The sequence below is a fragment of the Belonocnema kinseyi genome, chromosome 2 (genome assembly GCF_010883055.1).
Source record: "Belonocnema kinseyi isolate 2016_QV_RU_SX_M_011 chromosome 2, B_treatae_v1, whole genome shotgun sequence".
NCBI classification, from domain to species: Eukaryota; Metazoa; Arthropoda; class Insecta; order Hymenoptera; family Cynipidae; genus Belonocnema; species Belonocnema kinseyi.
This window is the reverse complement of record NC_046658.1, coordinates 69,052,683-69,074,918: the sequence shown is the minus strand read 5'-3', so window position 1 is coordinate 69,074,918 and position 22,236 is coordinate 69,052,683. Positions and strand designations below refer to the sequence as shown.

The window sequence follows — 22,236 nt, the reverse complement described above, 5'->3', positions numbered from 1 at the left end:
CTGGATCAATCTGAAAAATCTCTATCCCATCCACACACTACTCCTTTCCCCTGCCGAGTGAGTCACGCCTACCCCGAAAGGGAAATGGCTTAATGGTATAATCATAATAATAATATAATGGGGAATAATATCCCTGTCACAGCTCAATTTTTTTTACCGTGCAATACTACTTTGTCATCTTCGTGTTTTAAATACTCGTATGATAATTTAAAACTTTGGTACTGAATTAAGAATAAATACATATAATTAAACCTCTGTTTTCTCTATTTTAGAACGATATTATACAAAAGTCTAACTAATTTATTTCATTAATTCTAACGAAAGGTCTCTCAGTGTATGCAAAGTGCCTCAATCCAGCAGACTGTGAGAAAATAATAATGGCACATTCGCACTTTCAAACACATTTATTTTGCAAATCGACGCCACGAACACTGGAAAAGTAAAAATATTCTGGAATATTCATTTTACAAAATTATGCACACATTTCGCTAAAAACCACAGTACGGGATCGGAAATTGTATGAAAAAGTGTTTTTCTCGAACAGTTTTTGCAAAAATAGCATGTGATGCATTTGCGCACATGCGATTGATACTCTTACGATTGCAGCATTTGGCGTCAGCTCTTCGCACTCATCTACGTTTCCACACTCGGATACGTCATGCGTCTCCGGCTCATACTGCAGGTTTTACACTCGTAGCAAATCACCTATTTTTCGCACTCGTAACACAAATAGCTTTTCTCACAAGTCTGTCTTTAAATATCCACAGATATATTATGATAAATACCATAAAATGCGCCTTTTCTCCAGTCGACAAGTATGATGCAGTCGTTATATCCGTCATAACGCAAGTAGATGGGTATACACCTGAGAAAATTATGTTGAAAAAAATTTGTTCAATTTTCCACACAAAAATTGTACCTTCTGTCAGCACAGTGAAATGCGTCACCATGGCATGAATTGCAGTCTTCTTCATCACTTTCGTCTTCGCAATTTGCAATGCCATCGCAAATTTTTTCAGGTACAGGACACTTCCGGAGACAGTTTATTTTTTTCTGAGCTCTCCAATAATTAGCGTCTCCGTACAGAGCGAAAGAGTAATGTAATGAAACTAGCAATAAAACGTATGGCGTTAGTTGAAATTGCATTTTGAGTACAATATAATTAAGGCTCCAGCTTTGGATAAGAAAACAAGTGTTTAGATCATCGCAATGATCTTCATAAAGTCGCGGAAATGCTGTAAAATGTGAAGCGTTTTTATATAAAAGCAGAATACTGATAGATTGCATTACAGAGTGCCATGATCTCTTTTCGTCACAGCTGTGATTTCTATACATTTATTGATTACGAAATCGAATTACTATTAAAAGTGTAGTTCTTATGGAAGTAATCCGTTTTCAAATGAGATCTTTTTTACGGATAGTTTCGTCCATGAGAAAAATGAAAATGATTATTAGACTGACTCCTACTAAAACCAAAATGCTTTTAGAAATTGCAAACTGTGATCAAAAAATTTTCAGATTGATAAATGTCTAGGCTTTACAAATAAAATTGTAAAAATTTCAAATTACATTTCTAAACTGGACCCACATATAAAAGAGTTGAATTTAATCAGTCAGAAAAATTAGTAAATATTTTTATCACTGTTTTTTTCTTATTGATTATGATCCCTGCCATTCCATGAACATTTAAATGTGAGAACCAAGATAATCCATCGCGCCACTTTTAAATATATTCGATTTTTGGATTTAATCGTTTCGAGAGACAAACATATTTTTTGAGTATTTTATGTTCCGTATAAAATGTCCTGTGTTTTAAATAAATATATATATGCAATTCGATTAATAAAATCTAGAAATTGAATGTTTTCAAAAGGACCCTCAAGATTTTGTTAATTTTCGTCTTGAAATGCTTGTGAGATTATTTTTTCTAATTTTGGACGACAAACTTTAAAATCTATATTATTTATAATAATAAATCAATTCTCATAAACTTTTGGCTGTGGCTTTTTATTATTATTATGATTATTATTAGGTCCATTAGGCCAAATCCCTTTTGGGGCTGTGTGATAAGTAAATGTACGAGGCGGTATAAGAGGGGGATATAGATTTTAGATTAATCTAGAGTTCCCGTGTTGCTTATATCATACCTTCGTTCCGCAACGCTTTCTTGTATAAAAAGCGGGGCGTAATAATTTGCTGATCCCACAAAAATTTTCTATATGTTTCTGCTTGTGCCTCGTCTTTAACAGTTTCGCTCCCCTGATTAATAATTTTTCTCCTATGCCCGATAATTTTTTCATTGCTATCTCCGCTCTTTCAACTCTTTTTTTGACGTGATCCCTTACATTCCCATTTTTCTTAAATAAAAATCCTAGGTAAGAAAATTAAAATTTTCTACCTTGCTAAATTTAGAACCAATCTATTTTCTTCTAAATACTTGTCTAATCTATCCATGATATTTTCCAAATCCTCTTTTCCTGCGTTTACTATTATTATATCTATCGACCGGTCATCCGCATATGTTTAAGTCCAGAATCTGTCCCCTCCTACCACCTATCCTCTCTTTAACCCTTCCTTAATTTCTTCTCCCTCGTACGCAATGAACATTGTAAAAAGGAGCAGGCTCAGCAGACAACCGTGCCGTATCCTTCCGAGGTTTTAGGCCCCGTTGTTACTTTATCTCTCGTTTATTTGTAAATTTCCCACTCAGTCACTCACTCTTAAATTTTTCTGAATTTGTAAATTATCTCGAATTGTTCTAATTATTTGATATTTTATCGTTCAGTGGCATGGAAGTCCCTACTTTAAAGATGTGTGTTGCAAAACATAATTTATTAATGAAAAGAATAATATCAAATTTCACTAATGAAAGTAAATCACCTTAAATCTGAAAGTATCAATTTGATCTGCAACAGAACGGTTCAAGATTCTAACAGTTTATTGTTTAATTTCTTTATTTAGATTTTCGTATCAACTGAATAGTACTGCAGCTAAAACCATATCTTCAGCTTCACTTCCCAAGTAGGATAAGCGTGACTGCCAAAGTTGAGTATTTTAGGCAATGAGATTTTTTATATAAATCAAATTTCCAAACCACCTAAGATATTTCTGTTTAATTAAAGATAAACCAATGGGGTGTGATGGATATATGTATATGAATTGTACACATTACTAAACTTCACGTGACTCGACATTAGGGTGGTCCAAAAATGCATTGCAACATTGCAAAGAAAGTCAGTATTTTTTTTCGAAATTCGAATATTATCACTTGCCATCGGTCAATTCAAAATCCCAATTTAATTAATATAGGAAAATTGGGAATTTTCGAAAAATGAAACTCATTTTATATAAACAATAGTTAATTGTTTAAATAATTACATAATGTTTTTAGAAAAATGACCTACTCCAAACAATGACAAAATATTGCATTTCAATCAGAAAATTCGATTATTTTTTAAATCTTTGACGAATAAATCATTGTTTTAAAAATTTACATTTGTTTAAACAATTCAAAATTGTTTAAAAAGTCATGGTAAATATTCAAATTGTCCATTAGTACCTATTTGTATGAATAAGACGATGACAATTGCTGAAAAGTAACAATATTACGTGAAAATGAGGTTTTTTTATTGTTGGGTCATATTTGGGGAGCTGCGAGGAGGGTGGGGGTAGGTTGGAAATAAAAGTTATTAGTATGGTTTTATTTCGCAGACACTCCTCTTAAATCCCTAAAAAACTTGGCACGTTTCGATCCATCCCTGAAACATGAGTTCAATTTTTCGAAAATTAAAAATTTTCCAATGTTAATTAAATGGGATTTTGAAGTGCCCGGTGGCACGTGTAAATATTTGAATTTCGAAGAAAGAATTACGAATCTTCTTTCTCCGGAAGTGGAAACTTTGTGGGGGGGGGGGGTGTTCTTCCCTGGAGCTCGAAAAGCGTTTTCTGGACCACCCTGCTGGACATGCGATTATGATCAAACAAAAAAATTGGCAAATATTAAAAAATATATGTAAAACAAATAGATTTTTTTTTAATATATGTCATGTGAGATATTCCTACTATTACGCAATATACTCGCGTGTGTACCTGCGCACTGTTCCTTTGTCCCTACGCTGCTGGTCTTTGCGCAAGGCTGAGCAACCCCCTCTCGATGTCGAGGGGCTCTATTCTCAGCCCGAAACCGCCGCGTCAGAAATTCTCGAAAGCCGGTGGCTATAATTTCAGGTTTCAGTGCAGCATGGCCCGATAAAAAGCTTGTGGATCACACTTTTAATTGATCTTTAAAATGAGTAATTTAAATTGTTGTGGACATTTTTTTAAAACTGTTTTTCGAACAAAGGCTGTCATTTTTGGTCTCCGTACGATTTTTACAGTTGTTATTGCTCTGGGCTCTTGGTAGATCTGGAAAAGACCAGCCTGTAATTTTCACGAGAAAGTACAGTGTCGAAAGTTGGAGCTCCTGCATTTCGTGGTGGTACCCTAGATACTAAACTGAACTAGGCGAAACACCTTGAGACTTATTGCAGGAAGTTTGTCAATACATTTTGGATACATTTATGCTGTGCTTAAACCAAAGTTTCTATACGGGCCGTCGTGTGGTGGCCGTGGGTTAAACTTAAAAAGATGCTGGACAAGCTGCCACGATTAAACACGCATATACCAAGAGTTTCGCATGATTTTTCGTATGACCCTCGGTCATGATTTTCCATTCATATTTAGTAACAATTGACACAGTAAATTTGTTTGTGAAAAATGTATTAAAAACTTTTAATATGCCCTCTCATTTAACTATTTTTCTGATCAAGTTTTGTAGAGTACCATTATTTAAGAACTCATTAGATGAATCCATAAATTGTTATATAAATTCATCTACTTTATTATTAGTAATTTTCGTGATATTGGATTCAATATCTTTAATAATTTCACGTAATTTAATATACACATTTTTTACCACAAACTCTCTGTGGAATAATCATATATTAGAAATATTTTAAGAACATAGTTCTGTCTGATCTTGGGATTTTCATGAAAAATGTTTAAAATTTTCCGATCATGTTTAGATTACCATTGAAGGCATTATTATTCAACTTAGTTCCCCCTTCAAAGTAATATTTAATGATAAAAAAGTGTATAGAGCATTCTCATTAAGCCATACAAATTTAAAGGGCCGAACCTTCAGGGGTATACGTGTAAGGGAAAATAAATTGCCAGTATAGGGATGACATATTTAAAATAAAAGAAGAGAAATGATGAAATATTGTTTTGTAGTAGGGTGTGAGAAACACATTGCTGTGCACCCAGCCACAAGACTTTTTCGGATTCCAATAGGCATAAATGAGAAGGATCAAAGGTTTATAGGAAAATCTCGTTCTGGGCCTAGTGATCTGTCAACAGGTAAACGTATTATATTGTCAAAGAGAAATGTGGATAAGTGTTTTGCGTCGTGGGCCTTTAAGTGCAAGTAAATTAAAAAATGCCTGGATTTGCAAGGAACATTTTATGAGTGGTAAGTAAGAAATGTATGCGTTTAGAGTGTGAGGTTATGTTTACCACAATTGTAGCGAAAGAATTATTTGTGATTTTATATTTATTGCAATCGTTTGTAATTTGTTTGTATCATATAGGCATTCAAGCTGAATTGGCGAATAAGGATCATCCTGATTGGATGCCTTGTCAAAAATTAGGTGATGAAAAAGGAGCCGTTCTAAAAACGAAAAGTTCACTGCCCCGTTACCACCTATCTGCGAAAAGAGTTATTTGTTATAGGGGAATATAAATCTTGCTTAAAAGTCCTTTTAATTAATTCAAGATTCATAATTTTATTTAAAAATTCATTTCTTTGGTCAAAAATAAAAGTATTTTATTTGAAAATCTTTTTCTTGTGTGAAAATTTGATATCTAACTGTAGACATAACTTTTTCACTTTAGGGTCAAAGTGTATCCCTTTTTGGTTAAAAATTCGCATATTTTGTTGTAAAAGTTGTCTTTTTCGGTAGAAGATTAATCATGTTAGCCAGGGAAAATAAAAAATGTATTAGCATAAGGTACAGATTCTTTAAATTATAGTATTTTTTTGCTTTTCTGTATCAACAAAAATCTTGAATTTTCGTACACTTTTTTGAGACGTACAATTTCGGGATTTCTTATGGAAAAAATATTTTTTTATAGGTTTATGTAAAAATAATACTTATTTACATTAAACTGGGAAAGAAGAATGCAATGTTAAAACTTTATAATATCACTTGAGTTTTATGATCCTGTGAACAGATCGCTCTTGTAATAGGCTGCTCCTAACCTCAAAATCTCAATAAACTGTTATCGCCTTTTACGACAGCAATGGAATTTGACAACTTAAATTGAAATGAATACAATACTGCACACTATTATTCCTGAATGTTAATGTTCATACTTATAGAAAATAATAAGTTATAGCTAGAATACTAAGTTACTAAAAATACTATATTGTTACACTATAACCTCACTCAGAAGCAGAAAAGTATAATTGAACTGCTTGAACTTCACTTTCCTCAAAAAATCAGCTTCATAAAATTTATAAGCTTCCAAACTTTTATATGCTTTTACTTTTTTTACGGAGTAGAAACTGTAAGATTGAATAAAACTTGCACTATTGTCACCGAGAGCACTGAGCTTATATTTTCACAAAATCTATATCTTTAAGAGCATACGGATCAAAGTTTTCGATTTTTTTCAATTTTCGAATATATCGGGTCTTGACGTCTCCAGATAATTTTCTCAAATATTCAATCTGCATTTCGAAAAACGCAAAACAATTTTAAAAAAACGACGGCAATACATGAAAACTATAGGGACATAAGGTGGAGGCTATTCCCCCGAAGGTCGCTCGGAGAGCGTGACGTCAGAAGTGAGAATCCTCTACCTGTGCATTTTTTTTAATTGATCAGAATCTTCATCTAATTTCCCTTTATTTCTGAAATCAAAACTTAATTTTTAATCCTTTTCAAATGTTTAGGCGGATTTCGAAAGACTATCAACGCTATCAGAACCACAATAAAAAGATAAATACCCTAATTAAGCCAAAATTTATAGAGGTTTAATGGGAAAAAATGAGTGTCTAAAAAACAAAGCACAAAATTTAAACATACATAACTTAGTAGCATTTTTTTGCGATCGGTAAAATACCTGTCGCCTAATTTCCTCTAAAAACCAAGATATTTCTTCTCCGGCAGATTCTGTGACTTCAGGCGTAGAACCTGCCTGATTTAAAATGGATTCTGTCTTTAAATCTTTGTGCAATAATAATATATGATCAAAATGCCACGATAAACATTTTGTCTTGAATAATGAATTTATTTTAAAAAGTCATCTTACCAGTGAGAGTAAAATTACACATATATCTACATCCTTTCTTTCAGATTATTTTTTTCTTCCTTTGGACGACACAACTTAAACTCTATATATACAATAATAAATCAATTCTCGTCAACTTTAAAAACTCATTAATCCTTGCGACGTTTGTTAGAAGGTTCACCCGTCTCTTCATCCTCAATAAAAATCGTTTTCGGCTGTGTGTTTTTATATGCAGGAGTAATCCAATACGGATTCTCCTTCGCGTCTTTCGCGAATTTAAGAATAGCTTCCCTCGGATCCTGATCATCTTCAATTTTCTTGCTCAAGCCAAGATTTCTAATCACATAGGAACTAAGAGTTCCTCCCGAGGAAGCGACTCTCCCTCCTTGACCAGAAGTAATCGGCAAATCCGGACGTCTTGACTTGACAGGATCCAGTCTATCTTTCTCCATCTGTTTTCGTACAGACTTCGGCCTGTCTTGTCTAAAAAGCGGCAACGCATGTGGCGTAATAATTTGCTGAGTCGACATCATTTCTATATGTTTCTGCTTGTGCCTCGTCTTCACGACACATAGTTTCGCTCCCCTCATACTTTTCTTTGAATCATAGAAAGTCTTGACGATTCCATTTCCACATCCCACGAAAATTTGGTTCAGTTTCGGATGCCAAAGAGTTTTAATCACGTGAGAATTGGTAACTTCGATCTCGTGTACCAACTCGAAAGTCTTAGCATTAAAGAACAAAACTCGGCCACTTTCATCTTTCTTCATTACAGATTCCCCAGTGATAACCATCGAATCATCAGGGCTGAACATACAGTCCGTTGTGTCATATCTCGAAAAGATGTTCGAAGCCTCAAAAAGAGCTGTTTTGAAAGATCTCAAGTCCCATAATTTGAGAGTGTGATCGCAGCCTCTTGTAGCTAAGAGCTGTCCAAGATAGGAGAAACTCAAACTGGAAATAGTCGATCCTAATTCGTGGGCTTTTCGAAGAATCAGAGAAGGGTTGACAAAGTTTTTCCTATGGTCCCACATTTGTATTGATCCGTCCTTACAACCACAAGCGACGACATTTCCTTCTCTGTTGTAGGCACAAGTTGTGGGAATTGTTTTCACCCCGTTCTGGGCTCGGCATTTGATGACAGCCTTTTGATTTCGAGGCCTAAAAAATAAAAAATTATTTTTATATAGGTCGTACGACAACCCACATTTGAGGTCTAACATATTTTAAATTTTATTTGATTAAATTCGTTGAATTAAACAAAATTTTATTATTTTATTTATTCTCAAAAATGCACGACATTTTTTAAACAGACTATTGGTAAAAAAACTGAACTTTTTACATTTTTATTATAGCTAGCCAAGAGTACTTACGTGAAGAATTTACAATGCTAAATACAAGAAAAAATGCATTTTTCGGAAGTATAAATAAAGGAGAATTTAATTTAATAGTGATTATAATATATGGAAGAGAAGAAATTGATTTGAAATAGGGGCAAAAAACGAGTATATTCAAGAAAATATGAAAATTTAACATACAGAGGTTAAAGAGATAAATTTGAAAAAATACTGTTTTAAATATTACAAATATCTTGTGAATTAGAAAGATGAGACATTTACGACTTCTAAACAAAAATTTAAAAAAAGACAAAAGTTTGCAAATTATTATGACTTATTTGTTCTAAGTTCAGACCTTGGCAGAATCTAAGGAAAAATCAGTACAATTTGTTCAAAAATCGATTAAATTCTAGATTAGCCTAGTATGAATGGAAAAATGTAATAAAAAAATTAATTGTACAATTGAATTTCTATTGTTATTTTACTTGATATTTGTTTTTAATTATGTCATTGATCTTGAAATTGTAAGAAAAAAAATTCCATAGAAAATATCCGCTCTTAAAATTAATCATCAATTCATCAATGCAAAATAAACATACAAAAAGTATTGAAAAATTGTTAAATTAATTATAAAAACTTCCACCTTACATGTGTTGATTACAAATAATATAAAAAATACTAAAAATTTAATACTGACATGAATAAAAGTAAAAACAAACTACTAATTAAAATTTTGTCAGAACAAATAAATACTTTGTTGTTTATAAAAACATGAAAATAAATTATTAGACAAATGCATTTTTTTGCCCTTTTGGATTTTGAATTTTCTACCCTAAAACTAATAATTTTAAATCAGGGTGATTTTGGACTGTGAAACAACCGAGAATTTTTGAGACCGGAAAAACTGGATATTCATTTTGCAAAATAATTCTGAATCTGTTCGAAAGTAAACAATTTGCAGATTTAAACATTAAAAATTGAACTGTTTCAGTTCGAAAGCATTAACAGTTAATCAAATGTAAACGCACGATTTAGAATAGATGAAATATTTTCAATTTTTAAATAATTTCAAATTAATAAATTCTTAATTAAACGTTTTATTCCATTTCAAATCCTATTTTCAAATATCGTTTCAGTCTAAAATATTACATTTTTCACCCATGCAATTTGAAGTTTGTTTTCAATTGCAGAAAGGATAATTGAACGATCATTATTTTTAAAGGAATTAAAATTCAAATAATTGAACTTGTAATTTAAAAAGTGCTTCGCTTTAAAAGAAAATTAAAGAAGTTTAATTTTACATGGTTGTAACTTAAAATTGCTTGAAAATAATATCATTTTCAACATTTAAGAAGTTTAGTGAATCTTTCTTCAATTTTAAGCGTTAAAAATGATAACGTGAATTTATATTTTTTCAACCAGAAATCTTTCAACTATTCAATTTATAAAAGTACAGCATTTAAAATGTTGTGGTTCAACCGCATATAATTTAAAATGTTCATAATGTTGACAGCTTTCATTTTTTAAATGTAAGTTATTGAGTGATTAAAATTTAAAAAATTTAAACCTGAATATTAAAAGTTTGATATTCAAAAGAATTCCAACTTAAATGCTTTAATTTTTTGTTCAGTTTTAATTTGATTATTTCAAATGAAAAATTTTTTAGCTTTAAGAGTTCGAAGTTTTTAATTTCAATGGCCATGGACACACTTTTTTGATCCAGGAACAAGCCCAAAAATGACTAGATTACTAGAAAAAATAAATAATTCTCTTTCCACATTCGTGTTTACATATAAAAGGCAGCAAACAGCACAAGAAATTTCTCTTTAGTTTAACTTTTAAGCTGGCATTAGTAGCCAAATTTATTGCCTGCGCATTGTTTTAGTTATTAAATTTCCAAAATGTCACAGCTTCTAATTGGCTGGTAATAAATCTATGGCAGATATTTAGGGAGGTTGGTCGGGCAGTTAGAGAGTCTCGATTCTTGAAACAGCTACAGCAAGTTCTTTTTTCAATATAGAGGAACTTAATTTTCAGAATTATTCTTTGGGAGCGTTTATATTAAATTAAAATCAATGGATATTTACCATCCCAAATATCTCTTTATATATTAAACTAGCTGTGAATTCGATCTCGAATGTTTCTACTTTTTTTGTATTAATTATTATATGGTGCTCATTTCATATGGTGCACAAATTAGTCAAACTAAAGTTTTCATTTTGATCAATTTAAAAATATAAATTTATAAAAAATACAAAATTACAAAATAATACAATTTTTTAAAATAAAATGAAAAATCAAATTTTGTATTTAAAATTATAATTTTTTGAGCTGGAAAAGGGAAGGGGGAAATTTCCTTGCACCCTGGTCCTTTCCCAGCTTTATGATTTTCTTTACAAAGATTGTCAGAATTATTTTATTAAAAAATTTATGATCAAAAAGTCTTTTCTATTCATACATCAACTTTGAATTATGTCGATTAAAGAAGTTTTCTGTTTAAAACAGATGTTTCGGTTATTTAAAATGAGCATAAATTCCTTACTCTTCAATAAAGTGTATTAATATTTATATTATATATTTATATTATTCCCTGCTCTTGAATCAAATCCATTAATATTATGGGTCAATCGATTCTTCTTGAAACAAGGAATCTTTTATACTCTTGCATCAACTTTGAACTATGGTAATGGAAAATGTTTTACTATAAAAAAAAACGATTTTAAAAATATTAAGTGCTAAAAAATGTAATAAATATTTTTGAAATCATTCGGTCTGTTTCAAGATATGAGTGGTGAAAATCAGCCCTTCAAATTTCATAAATTTATCTGCAACCCTTTTCAAGTTATTTGACATTCACACATCCGGACAATTGCTTAGAACACTGTATTAGACATTTTTAAATTGAAGGAACGTTTAATTAAGGGCATGCTCTTCGGTGACCACATGACCAAACTAGTCACCGGTTATGAACATTTTTTTTTTGTGTTCCCTGTGTCCACACGGATTGAGATATCGTGTTTAAACTTTGACAGCTAAAATAAAAAGCACTAAAGAACGTTTGTATACATCAATATATTGGTAATTTTAAAGAAAGTTGATTTATAAATTGATGAAATAGGATATTACCATTCGAATTATAGCACTTTGCAGATCATTTTTGGTTTTATGTATTTCAGATTTTTTGATTCGCTCATATTGAGCATTGACACCAATTTTAGACTAAATCGTCTAAACCTTGAAAAAAATTAATATAAGCAATAAAATTTGCACATTCGTTGCAAATCAACAAATAAGTATCTGCACACACGTAACCTGTCATATTTTTGGAGCATTTTTAGCGATTTCTATCGGAGAAAAAAAGAAACTTTAAACGTCGATAAAGCCGAGATCAAGTGACTAAGTTCGTTCATGAAATTTTGTTGTAAAAATAATGATTTTCATTTTTTTGGTCCTAAAAATAAGAGATAAATTTTAAATTGGAAGCATAGCAACACCAGCAATGTGCTAAAATGTACTCGTCGGAGTTCTCTAACCAACTTCCATAATTTTTGACGTATAATTTTTGACGTTGAATCGATCAGCTGATAACTATTATTGACAGAGAACCAACCGGCGGGACTCAGCGTCGGAATCGCCCTGTCTTTCGACCCTCGGGCGAAATTTGATTTTTATTGGTTTTGTTATTAACTTTGAATCGTTTTACACCAGTACAAAAAATCCACAAGAATGTGTAACCATTAGAAAATTTGAATTATTTTCTGAAGATAGGACTTGAACGGATTTTCGAGTATCACGTTCTAAGATGTTCCTCGATTTTTTTTTTGATCGAGGCATCTACTTTATCCACGATAAAAGTTTATTTCCTATTCCTGCAGTATTTTACTAGAAAACTTCCTTCGTAATTATAAACATTTTGATATATACACACGTTCCTTTGTGCTTTCTGTGTAACTTCCTAAATCCTGAACACGATATCTCAATCCGCGTGGACGTAGTGAGGGCAAAAAAAAATGAAAATAATTTCATTCCCTACACAAAGTTTTATGAACGAACTTAGTCACGTGATCTCGACTTTATCGACGTTCAAAGTTTCTTTTTTTCTCCGCTAGAAATCGCTAAAAATGCTTAAATATAATGATGGATTACGTGTGTGCAGAATACTAATTTTTTGATTCACAACGAATGTACAAATTTTACTTCTTATATTAATTTTTTTGAAGGTTTAGACGATTTAGTCCAAAAGTGGTGTCAGTGCTCAATATACGCGAATCAAAAAATCTGAAATGCATCAAACCAAAAATTATCTGCAAAGTGCTATAACTCGAATGGTAATATCCTATTTCATCAATTTATAAATAAACTTTCTTTAAAATTATAAACATATCGATGCATATAGACGTTCTTTAGTACTTTTTATTTAATCTGTCCAATTTTAAACACGATATCTTAATCCGCGTGGCCACAGTGAACACCAAAAAAGATGCTGATAACCGGGGACTACTTTGGCCACGTGGTCACGAAAGAGAATGCCCTTAAATGAATAAAATTTTTTTCGAAAATGTTACTAACGCAAAGCTTCCCCTATGAGGAAGCAAAATGATGTTATATAATGAAACACAAGGATTAAAAGTATTTCACCCACAAAACAATGCAAAAAGTTACCTGTTAAGGAGCCAAAGTCTGCAAGTGCTGTCGTCTGAGCAAGTCAAGTACTCTTCTTTGATGAAAGGATGCCAACAACCAGAATTTAGTGCGGCAACATGTCCTTTCGTTCTGCCCATGTCAGTAATATACTGATCGCCCTTTACTGTTTCGCATTTCTCCGATCCATCCCTGTCCAGTACTTTTGCTTGTGCTGCCCCAGATACGACCAGAATTACATCGCCAGTCATCGAGTATTGCAGAGATCTTATGGGATGATTTTCACAAGGTTGTACTGTTCGAAAACTTCGCAGGGAGGAATCCATGCCTCCAAAGTCCCAGAAAGATACGTCATAATCAACTGCACCGGATGCAAGTCGAGCACCTGAAGGATCAGCAGCTATCGCTGTAACGGCTTTGGCTCCGTGAGTCATTGTCACTTCATGACTGCAGGGTATTTTGTTTCTCAGATCTCCATCATCTTCGTCAGAATCATTTTCACTATCGTCATCATCATCGTCACCGCTATCACTGTCATTATACTTTGATTTCGGTTTTGATTCCTTTTGCGAAATCGTGACTTTTGTCTGATTATCTTCTGAGGCAGAAGAAGGAAGCGGTGGTCCGATAAAATCATCATCTTCGTCCTCTTTATCAGATTCTTTCTTCGTTTCCCCTTCACTTTAACAAAAGAGGGTTAGTACTTCTTGAATAAATTTATCTTGAATTGAGGATTCCCGCAAAATTAAAAATAATTATACTTTATACGTGAATATTATTAATGATAATATAATAATAATTTAAATTCTTTTAAATTAAAGAGTTTTTATTTAAGCTTTAAAAATTTGACTAATTGAACAATATTTTAATCTATGTAAAGGTGGTATACATAATCCAGTAAAAATATGTGCTTATAGTTTTGAACGTTCAAATAAACGAAATTTTTACTAATAACTTTGCAAACTAGAAACAACGCTGAAATATTGATTCAATTTATATTGCAAATAACAGATTACTAAATAAACTTCGAACTGCATTGTTTTAATTGTAAAATTTAATAAACAATATTTGTTGATAAAATAATACTGGGAAAAAGGTTTCGTTGCTTGCAACGTTCTGAACTTCAGGTACATAATAAAAAGGACTTGATAGTTATTTTAAATCTACTGCTAAAATTCACATAATAAGGTACCGTTCAAAAATAAACAAAAGCTTTAGGGATGGCCAATCTACAGTAAATAAGATCCTACATTAGATAGTCATTAATTTAAAATACGAATGTACGTAAAATAATATACTTAATATAATTTATTGTAAAGACATGATACGTGTCGATACATGTAATAAAATAAGAATTGATATTTTTACTCATATCTATGCTTATAATTAATGATTATCTACTGTAGGATCATTATCTACTATTTTATTTATTATTTACTTCAATTAGAAACTCTCCAATTTAACGAATTTAAATTAAGAATGTTATTTAAAATGATAAATTATTATTTCTTGCGTCAACTATGGAAAAATTGAAAAGGAAAGGGGGAAAATAAGAAAATAAAATTCTCAAACCAATTATAATTCGATAAAACTCTGGAAAATCACAATGGAAATAATCATCGAATAACAGAAAGTTGCTCATTCTCAGTTTCTAAACTTTCCATTTTTTTAGGTTGCCAAAAAAAAGTGAATACGTGTTTTTCCATTTTCATTCTTCATCTTGATATTAAGAGGTGTCATCCACTCCCTGAAGTTTCCAATAAGAATAATATGGAGAAAACATTTTTTGTCAATTCTATCTAACTCGTAAAAATGTATAATAAAGTATAGTTTATACTTGCATAATCTCCTGGACACTCTTCAAGGAATACGAATCCATCATTAATTGTTAGTTTCAATTTCCCTGAACCCCTTGCATGATTTGAATTAAGGGATTTTGGTAATACTAGGGGCTATTTAATGAACTCGGGGAGTTTATTTTTTGATTTAGATTTTTGTATTATTTTTTCATCAATTGATTTTTGCTTAAATCAAACTTTTTTATGGGAAAAGCTAGGCAATCGTAATTTTTTGCTTATTTTTTAACATGTATCGAAATTTTAGGCTAAATATTACTTTTTTCAAGATACTTCCTATTGTTTAAACTTTTTTCATTTGATTCAACAATGTATTAATTATTCCTGCAATATCAGAAATAAATAGTATTTTCAGAATGCATTGATCTAATTTATGAATGTGAAGATTCAATTATTTAATTTTAGTAGTAAATATATTCATTGTTGCAATGAAACTTTCGCCAGGAAAAACATAGAGAAACGGTTTTTTAACTATTTTTTCCACAAGTTCCATTACTTTTTCTTGAATATTTGATTTCTTAACCTACTGCAAATTATTGAAACCATTTTGATTTGCTCAAACAATTTATTATCTTGCAATATCGCGAATTAATGGTATTTTCTGAATGCCTTGACCTAATATATGAATGTGAAGAGTGAATTATTTCATATTAGTTGTATTTTAATTGTTTAAATGCAACTTATAACAGGAAAAAGGCAAAGAAAAGTTGTTTTGTTCTGTTTTCGATAAGTTACATTACTTTCTCCTAAATATTAGATTTCTTAATCTACTGATAACTGTTCAAAGAATTGTTACTTGTTTAAATAATTTATTATCTTAATATCGCGAATTAATGGTACTTTCTTAATTTCTTGGCATAATCTATTAATGTGAAGAGTAAATTATTTCATATTAGTTGTACGTTAATTGTTTGTACAATTTATATTTGTTTAAAAAATTATTATCTCATAATATAAGAAATAAGTGATATTTTCTGTATTCTATGGCCTGTGTAAGAAATGTGAATACATAATTTAGAACATATTCGTTATTTTTCATTGTTCTTATGTATGTGAAAGTTTTCTTTTAAAGTAATACCCAAATACCTCGGTTAATATTAATAAAATACTCCTAATTCACGATATTATATAGAAATAAAATTGTTCAAAGGCACAAAAATTGCTTAAACAGTTAAAAATTATTTAACAAATCTTGTAAATTAGTTGTTCGTGAGAATCTATGAACAAAATAAGAAAAAAGTGATAATGAAGGGTAATATTTCGAAAAATTCGGATTGCACTTGCATGGTCTAGTTTTTGTGCCACCATTAAAGGGGCTTCGGGGGGTTGAAATTAAAAATTAATTATAGAATCATATTTCTTGATGAGTTTTCATCAGATCATGAAATTATAGAATATACCTTAGTATACATTTTCATAGTTTGAAGGGAATTTATAAAGATGTGTTTTCCTCGTGTTATTATGGGAAAGTTCATGGGGTATAATAGTAACTTTATATTAACAAAGCAAAGGGGACAAACTAACTAAACTTATTTTTTAAGTTTGTATAAAAATTAGATTTCTGAGCTTTCTAATCCAAGACGTATTGATAAATTCCAAATTTACTCACGTTTTCTTATTCTTTTGGGCATCCTTATCAGGTTTCTTGTTTCTAACAGACTTCGTAATGTGCTCCAACATTTCGTGGACATCAAACGTTTTAGCTTTTCTTCCAAAGGAAGTCATTCCCATTAGTTTCTCCATCTTTGCAGTCTCTTCTTCATCCTCTGCCATAATTTCCTTCATTGCAACAGAGTTTTGCTCTGGAGCTTTTTTCCCAAAAACTCCAAACCCCGAGCTCGAAGGCTCAGATTCTGGCGCAGGATGTGCTGGAGCATCTTTAATTAAATTGGCTGAGATTTTCCCGAAGGTTATTGTTTTCTTCATATTTTTGTTCTGTATCAAGTACAGAATGATTTATTTATATTAGAAATTTGCAATAATGGTAAATACCACGGTAAATACGTCGAAGTTATTGTGTGACATAACCTCTCTTTTGTGTGAAACTGTTTACAATTACAAAAAGCGTGTTATTAGATATATCACTCTTTCCGGATACCTAGGCAATATTTTATAGCGATACAACAACTTTTAGACACTCATAAACTATCCCTTTTATATGAAATATTAAAGAGACATCATTCCACAAAAATAACGCCGCAAAACACAAACGACACAAGACATCTGCCAGAAAAATGTTTTCTGCTGTACTGGCCATGCGTATTAATTCTCAGTGACGTCATCTGCAATTTTGACAATTGAGAGGATGATCGTATAATTTTAGAAAAAAATCCAACTAAAGACGAATGTAGAATAGAAGTGAATGGAAAAAGGTACGAGTAATATTCCTTATGGCTGTAATTCTTGTATAATTTCAAATATTTGGATATTAACCTGTTCAAAAATTTTTTTAACATAAAGATAAATAATAACCTCAAAATGGAAGGCTTTTGAGGTTTTTAGAGCAATAGAGAAAACTTCCCAGGTTTTGAAATGTGTTAAAAATGTTTAAATGACAAAAATGATGATTTATAACATTTTTTCTTTGATATTTAATTATTAAAAAATCTTATTATAAGCAAATTATGAAACTGGTTATATTTTTAAAAGTTGTATCTGATGCACATTTTAAACAATTTAATTTTTCTATTCGCCTATTTTTAATGTAATGTAAAATCCATTTTTGATTTGAGATGTTAATATTTCAAAACTGTTCACCTATTTAAGTCTTTTAATGTAAATTTATCACGTCTTGAGCGATTCAAATGTGTAATTGTCTAATTTTTAATATTAAATAAATTCGATTTGGAAGCTTTAAATTTCAAATTGTTAATCAAGGATTTAAGATTTCCAATTTGGAATAAAACACCATTAATGATTTCAGAATTGTCTTTGTAGTTTTGTTGAACGCAACTGCATAAAAATGAATTTAAGTTCCCAACAAGACTATAATTTCCCATCAAGAACCAGAACAGACAGTTCAGGAACCGGAGCATCCACTCCTTCATCTGCATCAGATTACATTACGGGAGAAGGAGATGATAGTTCTGATAGCAGAGGGACTGTTCCCTGCACTCTAAAATCCGTTGAAAATTTGCTTTCACTCTCAAAGGTAAATACATTGTTTTTTTTGTTTTTTTTTTAATAGACGAACATTGTGCGTGCGACACGCGCGTTAATTGCACTTTCTTCAGAAAATACTCGGATTTCCAATATTTTTTTAAATTCTAGTAAATTTAATATAAATGATACCATTTTTTCCACCTTCTTACAATTATTTAAAATTGGAATATTATTTTTTTCATTGACAAAGTATGACTTTAAAATTAAGTTGAAATAAGTATGGCGACTGAAAAATTCTGAATAATTAAATTCCCGGTTGATAATTGAACACTATTTGTTGGTTTCTCTTTTCGGAGATAAAAATTTATTTTTTTAACTAAAAATTTAAGTATTTCGTTAAAAATGAAATTTTTGTTGAAATTCCATATTTACAAAATTCAACAATAAGGTAGAAAATTCAACCTTGCGGTAGAAACTTTTCTGTAGAAGATTCGTTTTTTTTTTAATTTTTAATTTTTTTTCATGTCGAAATTTAACAATGTCATATTTGGTTACAAATTCATTTTCTTAGTTTATAAATTCAACTATTTGGTTTAAAATTTCTGTAGTTTGTTGAACATTCAAAAAATAATCTTCTTGGTTGAAAATGCAACTTTTCAGTTAAAAAAATAATATATTTGGGTAAAACTTTTTTTTTTTGGTTAAAAACAAATTTTGCAGCTTGAAATAAAATTATTTTATTGTAATTTAACTTATTTGTTTTTTATGTATCAAAAATAAACTTTTGCATTTAACATATAACTGATCCATTTTTGGTTAATAGTTGATGATTTTAGTTTAAAAAATGAAGAATTCGGTTGCAAATGTATGCAATCTGTTAAAAATGCTACTTTTTTTGGTAGAAATCTAATCTTCTAGATTAATACTCAAACTATTTGGTCATAAATTTAAGTATTTTGTTAAAAATTATTCTTTTTTGATAAAAAAATATATCTTTTCTGTTGAAAATTCCACTATTTGATTAAAAAAATTATTTATTTTGTTGAGAATTCGTTCCTTTTAGTAGAAAATTGGTAGATTAATTTTCTACTAAAAAATTCAACTGTTTTGTAGAAAGCTCGTCTTATCATATTTCAAATTCCAACTTTTAGTTCATAATTTATGTATTTGGTTGAGGATTTTTATTTTGCAGCAGAAACAATTTTTTTTCTTTATTGACTGAAAAAACTTGTTTGCTAAGCATTCAAGTATTTTGTTGAAATTTCGTCTTTTTTGGTTCAATTCAACTGTTTCTGATTAAAAATGAAAATCTTCACTTTGTTAAAATATCAACTATTATATTTTATTGTGATTTTATCTTTTCCGGTTTAAAATTCGCAACTGTTTCTTTAAAAATTGAACTAGTTTGATAATAAGAAACAATAAGATTTTACCAAACTTTCCTCTCCCGAATCGTCTTCCAAGATTTTTGGATGATGTTAAAATAAATGTACGAAGAAAAATTAGTGGGGGAAATTACGTTATATAGTCGGTTGGGAGAAGGGTTCAAAACTTACGAACCCTAACAAAGTGCCTTAAAATTGTAGGAAAAAAAACTAAAAATAAGGTCTGATAATTGGGAAGCTCAATTTTTTAAAGATAATTAGGAGGCCTTAAGTACTTTATGAACCCGATACACAAATTTGCAAATTTTTTATTTAGTGCCTTAAATATTGGGGGGGGGGGGGGGCGTCCCAATGCCTCTCTCTGAATCCGCCCTGGATATTCAGTGTGTCCAGCGGTCAGGGAATTCGGTTGGCCAGAGAAATATCAGAGATTTTTTTTTAAAGTCAGGGAACTTTTTTCTCTTAAAAAAATGGAAATAATGTTTTTTAGTGATCCGGGAAATAATCGCGAACTAAAATAAAATCGGGGAATCTGGAGTTAACTAGGATTACAAATTCTAACAGGGAATCACACTTGAAGTTTTTAAAAAAGTGAAATTTTTTATTAATCATGATAAAAAGATAAATAAATTTAAATGTTGACTGTTTTAAATTGTTATAAACACGATTAAAAAAGTATTTAGAAATCATATGAATTAAAAAAATTTTTAACAATTCAGAACAATATTTTAACTCTAAACAAATGGTATTCTCTAGAAGGTATAATAATTAATAATCAATTATTACGGAATTCTACTTTGTTTTGCAAGACCTTTTTAATTTGAGCCATTTCATAGTAGTTCAATTTTTTAAAAATAAACTTTATGCTGTAATTTCTAAGTCGGGACACATAGATTAGTGATATTCTTTTGACAAGGTTGTAAACTATTATTGTCTATTAAATCAAGGTTTGTTGAATATTCCTACTATGAATTATTTTTTAAAATTGAAACTAGAAAGGTAATAATTGTCGAGTGAAAATGATTACGATTAGATTATAATTGCTTGAGACGTTTCGACACACGAATCGGAAAGATAATACATTTTCGATACCTTACTTTTTTATTTTATACGTACATGTATTATAATTAAATTTTCATAATATAAACGTTAAAAATAGTTTTCTGTAATCACTCTTTAATAACACAGACAACCACAAAATTGTCTGCTTACCAATTTTTTAAATCCGAGATCGAATTTTTAGTTTTGGTCAAATTATCCCAGGCTGTAAAATGAATTTTTGAATAGCCCTAATGTTGGAAGATTTACCCAGGTTTTGGCCGCAAGCAAAGCTTTGTTGCAAAATTGATTAACAACGGAAATTTAATGTTATAACATGATAAACATTTATTTCGTAAACGTCTAATTTGTTTTTGACGATTTCGAATATTAAAACATTGATTTTTTTTTAAATTACAAACTATTTATAAACAAATTATACTTTTATTTTGTTAAAAGACATTTTTTTTGTACGTTATTCTACATTTTTTCTAGAGAGAAATACGAAAAGAAATATTAAGTAGTTTCTATTATTGCACGGGATATACATTATCTTAAGTCTTACGTTCGAGCGCTCAGAACATGTTGTGCATAATAATTACTATTCTTTTAAATAAAGATATGTTTGTTGATAAATATTTGATATTTTCTAAACCAATTCAAATGTTATTTTATTCAGGGGAAAGATTTCTGAACTGAACGTTTTTGAACAAAAGCTTTTTAACAAAAATGTTCAATATCTTTATAAACAAATAATATTTAACAAAAATTAAAGTTTTTATATTCGGAAGAAAGATTTCCGTAATGTTCGTTTTTCAAACAAAATTTCAACGTAAGAATTGTAACATGTTGTTGATTATGTTACGACATTAAAATTGCATTGATAATATATTTAACAACCAAATTTTGCTCGCGACAAAGACCTGAGGAAATATTTTCGTGCATAAGGGCTATTAAACAATTCATTTTGCAGCGAAAAAATACTTTCGATTTATGGTGGTCTATTTAAGAAAGTTTGGCCTAAGCTAAAAATTTAAACTTGAATAAATAAAAATGGTAAGCAGAAAATTCCAATGAATGGAGATTTTGATAATACTAGACAAATATTTCAATGCCATATAGGTCGCTATTTTGTCTCCGCACACTTTTTTTTGTGTTTGTGTAATTAATCGTTAATACTAAAGAATTTGGTGCCGAAAATTAGTGGATATCCTGCAGATATATCGCCAGTGCTTATAAAAAAACCTGCAAAATAAAGCTATGAAGAAAAACCTTTTTCAAAGACACAGTGAAAAATAAATTGTTTATTAGGTTGTTTTGAAAAAAAACATTGTTTTAAAGCACCGTGAAGAAGAACACATCTCAGTAAAATGCGACGAAAAAAAAATATATTTCAGTAAATGCTGAGAAAAAACCTAATTCGTATAAGCGCCGTGAAAAAAACACCTTAAGGGCATGCGACACAGTGGGATTCCTACATTACCAACCTCTTTTTTCCATTGAACAAAATTTTTTTGTGAACCATAGAACTTTTTTGGTAAATGA

General features: G+C 30.3%; 3 protein-coding genes across 7 annotated transcripts in view; 1 reads left to right on the top strand and 2 right to left on the bottom strand.

The window, feature by feature from the left end:
* Positions 1–1,004, bottom strand: part of LOC117182708 (phospholipase A1-like) — a 4,061-nt gene extending 3,057 nt beyond the window's left edge. The window contains exon 1 of the mRNA XM_033375813.1: positions 920–1,004. Within this exon, the coding sequence (XP_033231704.1) occupies positions 920–1,004 (85 nt within the window). The remainder of the gene's footprint in view (positions 1–919) is intronic.
* Positions 1,005–7,311: 6,307 nt separating this feature from the next.
* Positions 7,312–22,236, bottom strand: part of LOC117168479 (gastrulation defective protein 1 homolog) — a 34,969-nt gene continuing 20,044 nt past the window's right edge. Inside the window, exons 1-4 of one of the 2 annotated variants that reach the window (XM_033354165.1) lie at positions 17,195–17,405; positions 16,776–17,101; positions 13,332–13,991; positions 7,312–8,493 (exon numbers count right to left, since the gene is read on the bottom strand). In XM_033354165.1, coding sequence (XP_033210056.1) covers positions 7,482–8,493; positions 13,332–13,991; positions 16,776–17,092 — 1,989 coding nt within the window. In that variant the 5' untranslated portion in view covers positions 17,093–17,101; positions 17,195–17,405 and the 3' untranslated portion in view covers positions 7,312–7,481. Of the gene's footprint in view, positions 8,494–13,331; positions 13,992–16,775; positions 17,102–17,194; positions 17,406–22,236 lie in introns of those variants that run through there. The other variant, XM_033354166.1, reaches the window with a different exon arrangement.
* Positions 17,419–22,236, top strand: part of LOC117168480 (differentially expressed in FDCP 8 homolog) — a 15,305-nt gene continuing 10,487 nt past the window's right edge. For 2 of the 4 annotated variants that reach the window (XM_033354170.1, XM_033354168.1), the window contains exons 1-2: positions 17,419–17,538; positions 18,090–18,317. In XM_033354170.1, the coding sequence (XP_033210061.1) occupies positions 18,129–18,317 (189 nt within the window). In that variant the 5' untranslated portion in view covers positions 17,419–17,538; positions 18,090–18,128. The remainder of the gene's footprint in view (positions 17,539–18,089; positions 18,318–22,236) is intronic. The other 2 variants (XM_033354169.1, XM_033354171.1) reach the window with 2 other exon arrangements.